Below are 13107 nucleotides of genomic sequence, written 5' to 3' on the forward strand. Positions count from 1 at the left end.
GCAGCCATGCCGGCCAGCCGCGCCGCACGCACCTGTGCGCTGCTCGCCCTTTGCCTCCTGGGCAGCACGGCCCAGGATTTCGGGCCGACGCGCTTCATCTGCACCTCGGTGCCCGTGGACGCCGACATGTGCGCCGCGTCGGTGGCCACCGGCGGGGCCGGGGAGACCCGGAGTCGTGCTGCAGCTCCGCGAGACCGTGCTGCAGCAGAAAGAGACCATCCTGAGCCAGAAGGAGACCATCCGCGAGCTGACCACCAAGCTGGGCCGCTGCGAGAGCCAGAGCACACTGGACTCAGGCGCGGGCGAGGCCAGGACCAGCGGCGGCCGCAAGCAGCCCGGCTCGGGCAAGAACACCATGGGCGACCTGTCCCGGACACCGGCCGCCGAGACGCTCAGCCAACTCGGGCAAACTTTGCAGTCGCTCAAAACCCGCCTGGAGAACCTCGAGGTCCGCGCGTGTCACGGTTCCCTCTCCGGCTCGCGCGCCCCTAGGCTTTTCCCCACCCCAATTCGGCCCGGCACCCCCCACAGCGCGCGGATGCCGGGCCGCCACCTCCCCGCGCCTGCGGACGGCCCCTCGCTGAGTTCCCCGCCTGGCCGCCCCCACAGCCGCCCTAAGGGGATCGCGCCACGAGCCTCTCCGCACGGCCGCAGCTCGGCCAATAACCGTGTGGTTTCCCCCGCCTTTGCTCCCGCAGCAATACAGTCGCCTCAATTCCTCCAGCCAGACCAACAGCCTCAAGGATCTGCTGCAGAGCAAGATCGATGAGCTGGAAAGGCAGGTGCTGTCTCGGGTGAACACTCTGGAGGAGGGCAAGGGCGGCCCTAGGAACGACACGGAGGAGAGGGCGAAGATGGAGAGTGCTCTGACTTCCCTGCACCAGAGGATCAGCGAGCTGGAGAAAGGTAGGGGCTGGGAGGGGGCCATGTGCTCGCCTGGCTGAGTCCCCTACCTCCTTCCTGCCCAGCCCAGCTCCCTGCCTGCAAACCTGGGGCTCCCCCGTCAGGCTCTGGGCTCTCAGTCGGTGCTCACCCACCAGGTGCCCTGGGTTGGAGGACATCTCAGGGGAGGAAAGCAGAGCAGGCATTGCATGGTTCCTCAGAGACGCGCGCGCACACACACACACACAAAGACACACACTCGCTGGTTTTCCAAATGATTTGTTCAGCCTTCAGTAACTTTGCACAGTGGCTGTCACCAGCCCAAACCCTCCCGCTTAGAAAGCCTCTTGGGCAGTCCCCATGCCCAGCAGAAAGCTGTGGACAGGCTGGGTCTGAGTCCTTCCAGTCCCTGGCAGACTTCAGCTGCTGACAGATTTCTTCCAGGCTCCCTGGTGGCCCTGGTGTTCTCCTGGGATTTCTACCCTACCCCCTTTGCCTTGAGTCCCCCCCCACCCCAGTTTCCTCTTGTGAGTGACCCGAGCCCAGGCATTGTGCAGGCCCCTGAAGTTCCCCATCCCCAACTCAGACCGGCCTATTGTGCCCCTGCGCATGGCTGAGCTTCGGCAGCTGTCTTGAAGTCGCAGAAATCAAACAAGGTTGTAAAGGGGGGCTCCTGGGTGCGGAGCGGGGCACGTGACCCTACTTGGACCGCAAAATGTGCCTGCCGGGTTTAAACAGTGCCATCTTAAGGCGTGTTATGTAACTGAAAAGCAGATCAGGGAAGAAGGGACCTCAGGAGGGAGGGGAAGGAAGGAGAGAGCCGCAGGGACATGTAAGACACCCCAGGGGCTGGGTCTCCACCCTTCCACTGCGCTGCATGGGGAGGGGGCTGCTGCCCCAGCAGGAGGGGGCAGCCCCATGCCTCAACATCTGGCTTAGAGCCGGGTTGCCGTACCAGCAGGACACCTTCTAGAAAGGCCTGGGGGACTGGTGTGTTCCTGTGCTCCCTGCAGGACCGTGCGCCAGGAGCTGGCCGGGTGTATGAGCTCCCAGCTCTAGGCCTGGAACCAGTGGCATAGGTCAGGGCCGCAGCAACAGCCTGGTAGGGTGGGGGAAGGAAGGTCAGGCATTCACAGCCTGCAGGAGGGGAGCTGGTGGCCAGTGTGAGGAGGAGGCCTGCACTTCCAGGAGCACCCCGGAAGCTCACCTGAGGATATGGCACTGTCCCAGCCGTCACCTGCCATCCCAGCTCCAGGAGTGCTCCCTCTCCTGGCTGCACTGCCCTCTCTGAACAGCCTTGGAGGAGGGGAGAGATGGGGTACTGGAAACAGCCCAGGCTTCGGCAGGTGTCGCCTACGAGGGAGCAGGGCTCAGCGTCCACCAGCCTGAAGGGAGCGTGGTGGTCACCAGGAGCCTGAGTATTCAGGAGAGCCCCAGAGGGGTACTGTCTCTGTCCCAGAATCAGGTCGGCCCCCAGGGGGCTGCTCCAAAGGGAGCTAGCCTCATTCCTCCGTCCTCTGTAGCCACACTTTCTCACTGGCTTGACAGAGACCTGTTCCTACCCTGCCCGCGCACAGCCCAAGTGCAGGCTCACGGCCACCCTGTACTCCTCCTCCTCAGGGAGGTACTTTGAGGAGCAGGTGCTGGCCAGACCCGGGCGGGCGCAGAGCCCTGGGATCAGCTCCTCGTCAGACCGGCCCAGTGCCCTAGTGGGAGTGCTTGACCTCGGGGTATCACCCCTCTGCACCCAGAGCCTGCCCTGCATACATCGCAGCTTCAGCAGAACCGAACAGGTATCAGGCATTGTGGCACTTCATTGGGTCTGTGTCCCACGTCCCCAGGTCAGAAAGACAACCGCCCCGGGGACAAGTTCCAGCTCACGTTCCCGCTGCGCACCAACTACATGTACGCCAAGGTGAAGCGGAGCCTGCCTGAGATGTACGCCTTCACCGTGTGCATGTGGCTCAAGTCGAGTGCCGCGCCCGGCGTGGGCACGCCCTTCTCCTACGCCGTGCCCGGCCAGGCCAACGAGCTGGTCCTCATCGAGTGGGGCAACAACCCCATGGAGATCCTCATCAACGACAAGGTGCTGCCCCCGCTCCCGGCCGCCAGTGTTGGGGGCCACGAGGTCTCGGGTGCCGCTGGGCCCATCTGCCAGGCATGGCTCGAGGAGGAGGAGGGAGAGGCTGGGGACGCGGGGACTCTGAGGACGGAGAGAGCCAGCACTTTCCCAGACAGGCCTCTGGGGACGGGTGGGAGATGGCAAGAACAGCTCCTGGGGCCCCTGGCTGCCAGCCCTGACTTCCCTTGCACCAGCTGTCCTGGTACCAGTATGTGACCCTTGGGAGAGGGCCCCACTGGGCAGCACTTTCCACTCCATCAGCTCCGGCTTCTTCCTGGCTTCTAACTCCCTCGTCTCCTGCCGGTGTTGGTAGCTTCTGGCCAAAGCCTGGGCTGGGAATTGGGCCCCAGGCCCTGGCTCCTAAGGCCATGTCAGGAAGGGTTGTGCCTTTCTGGAAAGGGTGACCCCTTCTGGAATGGTGGGGGAAATGAGGCTCTCTCGGCTGTCCCAGAGCTTGGTGCCATCTCTAGTGGTGTCTCGGACTGCAGAGGCTGGCGCAGCGCGCCCCTGGGGCTGTCCCAGCTGGAAGAGAGGAAAGCTGTGGCCTGGAGACCCAGAGGCCCCCGTGAGCCCGGACTCCATCTGAGGGTCTGTGGACTAGCAAAGGGGGACGGGCAAGTGGGAGTGAGATCGTGTACCCAGCCGGTCCTAGGGGCCCCTCAGCCAAGCGCTTCGTTTCCTAAGCAGCTCTGTGGCCCCAGGCTGGGGCTGACACGTCCTGTGTGTGGAGAGGCAGGCTGCGAGAATGCGGGGCGGGGCTCACCGTTCTGTGTCCTCCCAGGTGGCCAAGCTGCCCTTTGTAATCAACGACGGGAAATGGCACCACATCTGTGTCGCCTGGACCACCCGGGACGGGGTCTGGGAAGCCTACCAGGACGGCACCCAGGGTGGCAGTGGCGAGAACCTGGCGCCCTACCACCCCATCAAGCCGCAGGGTGTACTGGTGCTGGGCCAGGAGCAGGTGCGGGCCTGGAGGGCCGAGGAGGGGGAGGGAGGCAGCAGGGTGGAGGTGGCCTCCCCTGACGCCACGCGGCAGTGGGGCAGGACCGTCCAGGAAAGGCAGTGGAGCGGGCTGTGCTCCGGCACTCTCAGTGACGCCCCGCTCCTCGCTCCAGCCAGGAAAGGCCGGTTTTGCTTAGTGATGAATTTAGCCCCGGTGAAGTGGTTCTCTTCCCTGGCACCTGGGGGAGAAGGCACCGGGAACCCAGGCCTTCTGCTCCTGGTGGGGATGCAGCTGGCAGTGGGGTCCGCATGGGCCCAGACTCTGCCACAGCCATGCCTGTGGCCCCGCAGACACCCAGACTGGCTGAGGTGCAGGGGGCCGGGTCCAGGCACCCTAGGCAGAAGCGGCCAGCGCTGTCGCTTTTCCTGGGCTCCCCTGGGGGAGGAGGGACGGAATGGTACCCAGAGGTGCGAGTGAGAGCCCCTGATGGGAGAGACAGATTCCCAACCAGGACCCCCCGCTCACCCTGACGGCCTCTCCACTCGCACCTCTTTCCTCCAAAGGACACTCTGGGCGGCGGGTTCGATGCCACCCAAGCGTTTGTGGGCGAGCTGGCGCATTTCAACATCTGGGACCGCAAGCTGACGCCCGGGGAGGTGTACAACCTGGCCACCTGCAGCACCAAGGCCCTCTCTGGCAACGTCATCGCCTGGGCCGAGAATCACATCGAGATCTACGGGGGGGCCACCAAGTGGACATTCGAGGCCTGTCGCCAGATCAACTGACAGGTGGGCCCGGCCGTGCCCCGGCCTGGCCTGCGGCCTCGCTTGCACAGTGATGACCCGTTGTCTCCTCTCGCCCTCCCCCAGGAATGAGCCACGGCCACCCCTGCACACGCACACGCACAGCCTGGTCTTGTCCTTGTCATGCACATGAAGCAGTCCCGGCTCTCCTCTGCCCCTGAGGACACCCCACTTCTCTGCGGGCACCCCTGGCTGTGCAGAAGGCAGTGAGAATGTGTTGTCTGTGTGTCTGAGTGCGGTGTGTGTGACTGCATGGTTTCATTTCCTTCTTCCCCTGTGGCCTAGGAAGGCTTGTGTTGGGTCAGAACTGTGAGCCCACGTGGTCAGCTGTGTGCCTTGGCTGGTGCGGCCTCTGGCACACGTACTTGTCGGCATTTGCGCCCCCCGGGGTGCCCTCCCTGGGCTGCCCCTCGTCACTGTGTTGGTGTAGTAGGTGTCTCCTAGTGGCTTGTTGAAGGCTGGGAAGGCCTCTCCCTGCGAGTTTCCTAGCGTTGGGAACCAGTTCTCTGCTGGCCGCAGGCTGACAGGCCTGAGAGGCCGCCGTGCCCCAGGGTGGTGCCTTTCCCCTCAGTCCCCCCACTTCCATTGTTCTGTGAGGCAAGACTCCCCTCCCTTGAGCAGCCAGAGCTGTGCTGCTCGGCTGGAGGGCCCACCGCAGCCTGGCGCCCTGCCCCTAGGCCCCGGCAATGGGAGGCCAGAGGCTCAAGAAGGGCCCTCCTAGACGGGGAACCACATTCGGACTAAGACCCCACCATGGACAGCCAGTTGTCGCAAGGTCTCCCCAAGGTGCTCTGGACAGCCATATCCCTCCCAGAGCCCTAGGTCGGCAAGCCAGGCTAGCCAGTCAGGGGCCGGGAACCCATGCCTCCGTCGCAGGGCTCGAGTCTTACAGCCCGCCCCCCCACCTGCCACTGGCCAGTGACACTGAGACCTGTGACTTCTGGCCAGCACCCAGATCTTTGGCTTTTGATCTGGGTGAAGGGCAACGTGAACATTTCCACCTCGCCCTTCCGAGGAGGGGAGAAGCGTGTGTGTGCGTGTGCATGTGTGTATGTGTGTGCTCACATGTGTGCAGTGAGAGAACACAGAAGGGTCATGCCCAGGGCAGGGCGAGCCCCCCGGCTTAACTGTATCATCTGGTGTGGCCACAGGCCCCCAGAGCACCCTGGACTCTGTCTCCGGGAGTCCAGTCAGCAAAGGCCAGCAGGTCTTCCTAGAAACTGGCCAGCACTGCCTGGCTCAGCTGCACTGCAGACATTTCTTCGGGAGCAGGTGCTCCATGCTGTTCCCCCCAGGGCCACCTGTCCCCTTAAACGCAGGTCCGTGTTGTGTCGGAACCCTAGTGCATCTGTGTGTCCCTGTGTCGGTGTCCCCGTGGGCGTCTGCACGGTCCCAGTCGCTGTTCTGCACTGCATCGCTCTCGGGAGGGTGCAGATCAGGCGCCGCTGCGTCGTCGTCCACAGTGGCTTTCTCGTAGGTGATTGTGCTTCCTCGGCGCGTCGGGTTGTGGCTCCCTTGGATCCGCAAGGATCTTCTGTTTGCATGACCCCGGCGGGAACGTGCTTCCTCCCCTCAGTCCGATGTGTCCCTTGCCTGCATGGGCTTCTCCGGTTCCGTGTTGTGTGCTGAGTGCCACCCGGTGTTCTGTGACCACCCACGTAGCTACCGAAAATGGCTGGCAAGTGAGCTGAGGGTGTCGGAGGGGGTCGAGAGAGACAGGCTTCCCTCTCCTCCTCTCCACTCCCCACACACACCAAGAGGTGTCTCGAGCATGTAGGTTGAGAACAGCCTGACAATACCCACAGCTGAGAGAGAGCGAGACAGCTCAGATCGCCTCTGGACCAGGTCCAGCCCTGCGTCACCCCAGCCATCGGAGCAGTTGCGAAGGCACCCAGGGCGGGCTGCGTGGGCATTCTCAGTCAGCACCGTCCGCCAGCCCCCACCCCCGCCTCACCCAGCCCAGGCCACCTGCCCAGAGTGGGTGCACTGGGAGCTGTCCATTCAGGACCACAAGCCATCCTCTGCCCTAGCCAGACAGGGCAGAGCACACCCCGGATGCTGGCGCCTGCGTCCCTCTGGCCTCGGCCTTCCCTTCCCGGCTCCTGACGCCCGCCCGTGGTGCCAGGGACAGAAGCTGCCACTGAGCTCCCGCCGCGAGGGGAGTGCGTGCCAAGCCCCTCAACTTCCTCACTGTGTTACCACTTGGCACTTTGCTGGCCCCAGGCCCCAGGAAGGTAGATGACACAGCCGCCCACCGAATCCCGTAGTTCCCATCGACTCCTTAATCTGATGGCCGTCCCCTCTGCACTGAATTATACATGCCTCTCTCAGGTAAGCCATTTTATAAAACAAGAAGAGAAAACGGCGCTGTCTCCACAGTGCTCGCTCCTGCGAGCTGGCGGCTGGCAGCTCCCTGGTGTCGGGGCGCGAGAGCGCTCCAGCCCTCGGGGTCAGATCCCACTTGAATCGTAAGCCTTCTTGCTTTTGATAACTCAGTATTATTTCTCTTACTGTAGAAGAAAAAGTTTATTACCAAACGAGTATTTTTATGAAAGCAAAGGACAAACCTATAAATTAACTCACCCTAGATGTCCCTCGAAAATACTTTCAGGCCCCACCCAAACGTAGGACTGAAAGCATGTATTTTGGAAGAAAGATACATTTTGTATGCTTCCTTTTCCTTTTGTAGATGCCCAGTTTACTTTCTAAGACTGCAATGATCTCTGTCACCAGCCCTGGGACCTGAGACCAAGGGGGTGTCTTGTGGGTGGTGAGTGGGGGAGAGGCTGGCGTGAGGCGCGCAGTTGTCCCCACGGGCTTCGGAGGCAGGTTGGGGACCAGGATGCGGAAGCGGCCGTCACGTTGAGCCCTTGGTCCCGGAGCAGGCTTCCTGATGGGATGAGTCAGGACTTGGATATCAGCTCCAACCTTGACAGAAGCTGTTAGGGTGACCCTTCGCTAAGGTTAAGAGGCTCGAATCCTCGCAGGCCTGGGCCCGAAGCACTTGTGGCTGAGCAGTGTGCGAGTTTACTCAGCTCACGCTGGGACGTGTGCCGCTTCCGTGCGCAGTGGACGGACGTGCAGTTGTTAAAGGGGCAGGTCACGAGGAGGAAAACAAAGCCCAACACTTAGAGTCCCGATTTTGTCGTAGTTGCCAAAACAAGGGAAAAAAGAAGCAAACCCCTCGAGGTCGAAACCGCTACTGTGTACATAGTGTATAATACGGAGAGGATCGGTGTATCTTACTTTTTCATTATTTGCTAACCAAAGCTGTACATTTTTCATATGATTCTGCAGCCTTTTTGGTATCAAATGGGTCAAAACCATGGGACCTGCCACCTCCCATCAGCAATTCTGGAAATGCACTATTTCTACTGGTATTCTTGCTTTCTCTCTCCTTTTTTTCATTTTCTTGCTGAAACGACATGAATTGTGGAGTTTATTTTTACACAGTAAAGAGTGAAGAAAGACTGTGGTCTCCTCGAACGTCTCAGCGCGGTCAGTGCCTCCACAGCTGCCCGGCCACGTCCCCCTCCCCCTCCCTCTCCGGGCAGGGCCCCTGAGACCTCACCTGGGGACCCTGCCTGTGTTTGCATTGCAGTGTCTCTCCACAGCCCCACGACCATCTGGCGACACTGGGACATCGGGATGGGGGCGGGGGCAGGCGCTAAGGCAGAGAGAGGCAAAGCGATTTCCCACATCAGCCTGGCTGCATGGGGTCCTGGTGTCCCTCCCCTCCCCCAGCCGCGCGCCCTCGGGTCACTGCTCAGGACTACTCACAGCTGGGCACAGGCCCGGACAGCTGGGCTGAGATCCCCAAGCAGCCCTGTTCTCCCCACATCCTGCTGCTAGGCCTTTAGCCCACACCTGGGGACCTCCCCACTTCTGGAGTTCCCAAGCCCCTTCCCTGAACTCAAGCCACAGCTCCGTAAAACACGGAACGGGGCCTTGGGGGCTGCAGGGGCCCGGCACTGGGAAGAGCTTACCTCCCCCGCCCCTCGAGGACCGAGCTTGACTCCAGTGTGTGTAGTGTTGGGAGCGCAGTGACCAGGGCCCAGGTGGCCCAGTGCTGGTGACAACAGGACACTCCCAACCTGAGGTCAGGGCCCAGGAGAGCGCACGAGCAGCACTGGCAGCACTGGCACCCTGCGTTAGCTCAGGGGTCTCCAGCCCAGTGCACCGGTGTTCCCCGCCAGGGGCGCACTCGTGCTGGGGGCTATGAGCAAGCTGCCCCTTGCCTGAAGTGGTGCTGAGGGCTGGGCTTGGCCTTGGGGCAGGGGAAGGTGGCCCTCCTTGTTGGGGTCAGGAAAGAGGCCCTGGTGGCCTGGCCCCCCACCTCAGAGCCGCCGCGGGTCGGTGCTCTCCCATGGGGCACGCTCATGGCTGGGCCCGGCGCCACGCCCGGGTCCCCCAGCCCAGCCGCCGCACCGCCTAGTACCTCCCACTCCAGGAAGTGCAGTCACGTCTGTGGTAACAGCGTGTGAGCACTCATTCAAGAACTCGGGTATTTTGACTATCATTAGAAACAAATTACTTTCCACACTCTCACACCTGATCTTAGCACGGCAGTGAACGACTTCGGGGGAACATGGGGCTCAGGACGGCGCTCGGGAGGAAGCCGCCAGGCCTTGCAGCTGCGCTGGCTTTTGGGGAAGTCTGGGCGGAGGGACACAGGCTCTGGGTTTCGAGGCCGAAGAGTGTCTTGTGAGTCACTGACCCCAGCGGCCCACGGCATGGGCGAGGCTGTTCTCAGCTCGCACACTCCCTGTGTGGGGACTTGCTACTGCAGCGACGGCCCCATCTTGCTCCGACAGTGTTGTGCTCGGTTCGTTGTGTGGAGCTGCAGCTGCCACCCGTCTCCCCAGGTGTCCGTGCACCTGCAGCCAGCCACCATGGCTCCTGGGTCCTCACTGCCCTGCCCCACTCCGCCGGCCTCGTCCCCTGTGCACACCCTGGCTCTGCCCTTGGAGGGGAGGAGGCTGTGGGTCTGGGCCTGCAGGAGGTCTGGGCTGGAGCCTTGGTGACCAGCCCACTTCCCCTGTGAGGGGCTGGAGGCCCAGAGCGCCTTGTCCAGCTGGAATCCAAACCTGGGGTTCTCGGGCCAGCCTGTGGCACAGTAGTTAGCACTGTTAGATTCCACATTGCTGGCCACACAGTTCGAATCTCGGCCCTGATAGCTTGAAAAGTACACTGGGTGCATGTGTGTGTGTGCCCCAAATCCCGACGGGGTGGAGAGATGGAGGAGAAAGGACTGCGTGTGACCACAGCCCACTGATGGTGCTCTCTCCCTCTCCCTCCTTCTTTCTCTCCTCTCTCACATCTCCTCTGGCAAAAACTAGAACAAACAAGCAAAAAACCAAGATCCCCAGCTCCCACTCCAATGCCTGCACTGTGACGTGGGGCTGACTGTACTCAGCCAGCAGGTTGAGAAGGTGGGATGAGAAGGCGTGTGGGGGACCTGGCCTCCCCTTCCCGCCACACAGAGACCTCTAGGTCCCCCACTAGGATGGTCAGCACTGGGGGGCTGGGCACTGCCCCACCCCAGGGTGCCAAAGCCCACGAAGATCTGGGAGATGGCCAGGTTGACAAGGTGCTCTTGAGAGTGGACGTCCAGACCCCGGGCCTGGACTCTAGTGTCTCCAGGGAACCTGGCCAGCGTCGGGTGGCTCAGAGGCCTCAGAGGCAGGTGTCCCCCGGCCTGCTCTCAACGCTGCTCCCCACCACCATGCAGGAACACAGGGCCATGGTCTGCTGGCCGCTCCTTCACCATCCCCTGGTGTCCAGGGCTGGCCCCACTCACCCAGTGGGCAGCAGGGGTCCAGACTAAGCCCTGAAGCATCAGGGATGTGGCTTGAAGGAGCCCCTGCAAGTGCCAGACCCGGAAGTCTGCAGGTGCTCCTGTGCTGTGAGGGGCAGTTCATGTCCTACCCCATGTCAGACCCATCTCGGATGCTCTGGGCCCACGTAGGAATGGCCCCACCATGTCCTGGCCTGCTCCTGCCGTGCCCATGCCTGCACAGCGGCCAGCAGCCTACAAGGGGCTCTTTGCTCTGGCACTGAAGAGCTAAAGTTTGTACACCCTGTCCCTGCTTGGGAGAGGCCCTGGAGCCACAGGCACCGATGTCCCTGGTCTGCTGGGTGTCAAGGCCCAGACAAGCTGGTTTACCCCCTGGAGACGCCGTGAACTCCCTCCGCGTGTGCTGGGAGCACATCCCCTCATACTGGACACTCAGACAGTGTTTCTAACAGTTTCACTCTTTTTTGTTTGTTTTGTTTTGAAGAGAGAGATTTTTGCTATCGGGCATGTGTGCTCACTGGAAAGACACAGAAAGACAGAGAGACAGAAAGCAAGAAGTCACCCCCCAGGATGGCCACACCATAATCCTTTCTCCTCCAGCTCCTCTCAGGATTTTGGACACACATACAAACGTGCTCAGCAGGAGATCCAAGTCACCGGGTCCAGGACTCAAACCACAGTTGACTATGTAGGAGTCCAATGACATAATCATTACGTGGTCTGCTGGCCCCCCAACAGTTTAACTCTGAAACATGATAGACACCCACCAAGGAGGACACTGGCACGTCCTGAGGCTGTCCCAGTCACTCAGGGGGTGGGCAGTGGTCTCCCAACCTGGGTCCGAATGACAGGGCAGGCTGGGTGGTGCCTCAAACCACAGTTGACTATGTAGGAGTCCAATGACATAATCATTACGTGGTCTGCTGGCCCCCCAACAGTTTAACTCTGAAACATGATAGACACCCACCAAGGAGGACACTGGCACGTCCTGAGGCTGTCCCAGTCACTCAGGGGGTGGGCAGTGGTCTCCCAACCTGGGTCCGAATGACAGGGCAGGCTGGGTGGTGCCTGCAGCCGCTCCCTGGAGCCCACAGCCTCTCCAGCCCATGGTGCCAGCAGTGTCCTGGACACCCACCCCTCCCACTCACCCAGGAACTCTATCTAGCCCCTGCCTCATTGTCCAGTCCTCGTCGGTCTAGAGGCAGGGGCCTGGCCTCTTTGGACTTCTGTACCATGGGCCACATTCCCCTTGGGGTCTCTGTCATCCTTCCTCCAACTGCCTGGCTAGACCCTGGCTCCAGCACACTGGCTCATGTTTCTGAATGCCAGTGGGCAGACCCAAGTCAGGCCCTCAGCTGCCTGGGGAATCGGGGCCAGTCTGCACACAGGTCAGTGTGCCCCTGCTATGCCCGCGGGCGTTGTCCTTTCAGGAAGGGGGGCTGGCCAGAGAGGAGGGTGTGCAGGGAGTGAGGAGCCCTCTGAGGCCTTCCCAGCAGCCTCAGACACTGGCTCGGCCTGGAAGCAGCTCCTGGCAGGGGCCCAGCCATAGTCTTCTGGGCAGAGGGGAATCCCATTTTAGAGGCCCAGCTGGGCTCACCAGGCCACCTCCGGCAGTAAAGCCGTGGACGAAGCTGCGTGGCAGGACCATGGGAAGGCTGGCGTGAGTGCACCTGCTGTGTGCTGGCGAAGTGCTGCCAAGGAAGCGTCTGTCCCGGGTTGGGCTTCTGTGCTTCCTGGTTCAGGCCAGGGTGGGCCATCTGCTAAAGCAGGCATGGAGAAAACACTTCGCGATGCGGACGATGGCCGCCGAGAGGAGGCCGCCATGCACAGGCCAGTGCAGGGGACCAGGTGGGGCTCTGCAGAGGCGCTGCCCCCGGCGGGCTGGGTGCAGGGGGCAGCCCTTCACACACCCCTTCCCAAGCCATCCTTGCCGGGCTTCAGCAGCCCCAGGGGCTTCAATGCACCCGAGTTCCTTCTCAGGGGGCCCTTGGATGTGGGACTATTGTTTTATTGCTATTATTATTTTTTTAAGTTTTGCTATAGGGCACATGTGCTCACCAGAAAGAGAGGGAAAGTGAGAAAGCAAGCCACCCGGTCTGGGACTCAAACCCCAGTCAGTCACGTGGGTGCCCTAACCACCACGCCAACTGCTGGCCTCTGTTAAACCTTTTTTAAAAAGTGTTAACATCGTGTTTCGAGGTTCTTCCACGCCGCAGTATGTGTCAGTACTCTATCCCTTCCTTTCTGAAAATGACAAAGAATCGGCCAGAAGGCCACATGGTTGCCACAGAGACGCAGAGAGCGCCCACGGGTGTGCACACGCCACAGTCCTTCTTGCCCACCTCTCCACCCTGTGGGACCTGGGGCCCGTGCACACATGCACCTGTTGTGTTTTCAAGCTGCTGGGCCGGGACTCAAGTCCTGGCTGGCCACGTGGGATCCAGCTCCCTTAACCACCAGGCCACGGACTGCTATCCCCTCACCCGTGGGCGGACACGGGTGGTCCCCACCTTCGGCTGCCATGGCTGTGGCTGGCAAAAACCTCAGTGACACCAAACTC

The 13107-nt window shown here is 61.6% G+C and overlaps 1 protein-coding gene across 1 annotated transcript; it reads left to right on the forward strand.

The window, feature by feature from the left end:
- Positions 1 to 6: 6 nt before the first annotated feature.
- On the forward strand, positions 7 to 4846 carry NPTX1 (neuronal pentraxin 1). The gene is given in 6 exon segments (XM_006145669.1): positions 7 to 173; positions 175 to 448; positions 699 to 906; positions 2724 to 2968; positions 3786 to 3965; positions 4511 to 4846. Coding segments are annotated over 6 exon segments (1296 nt in total). The 3' UTR covers positions 4733 to 4846.
- Positions 4847 to 13107: the final 8261 nt, after the last annotated feature.

This window comes from Tupaia chinensis, unplaced genomic scaffold, assembly GCF_000334495.1.
Source record: "Tupaia chinensis unplaced genomic scaffold, TupChi_1.0 Scaffold000159_1, whole genome shotgun sequence".
Taxonomy (NCBI): Eukaryota; Metazoa; Chordata; class Mammalia; order Scandentia; family Tupaiidae; genus Tupaia; species Tupaia belangeri.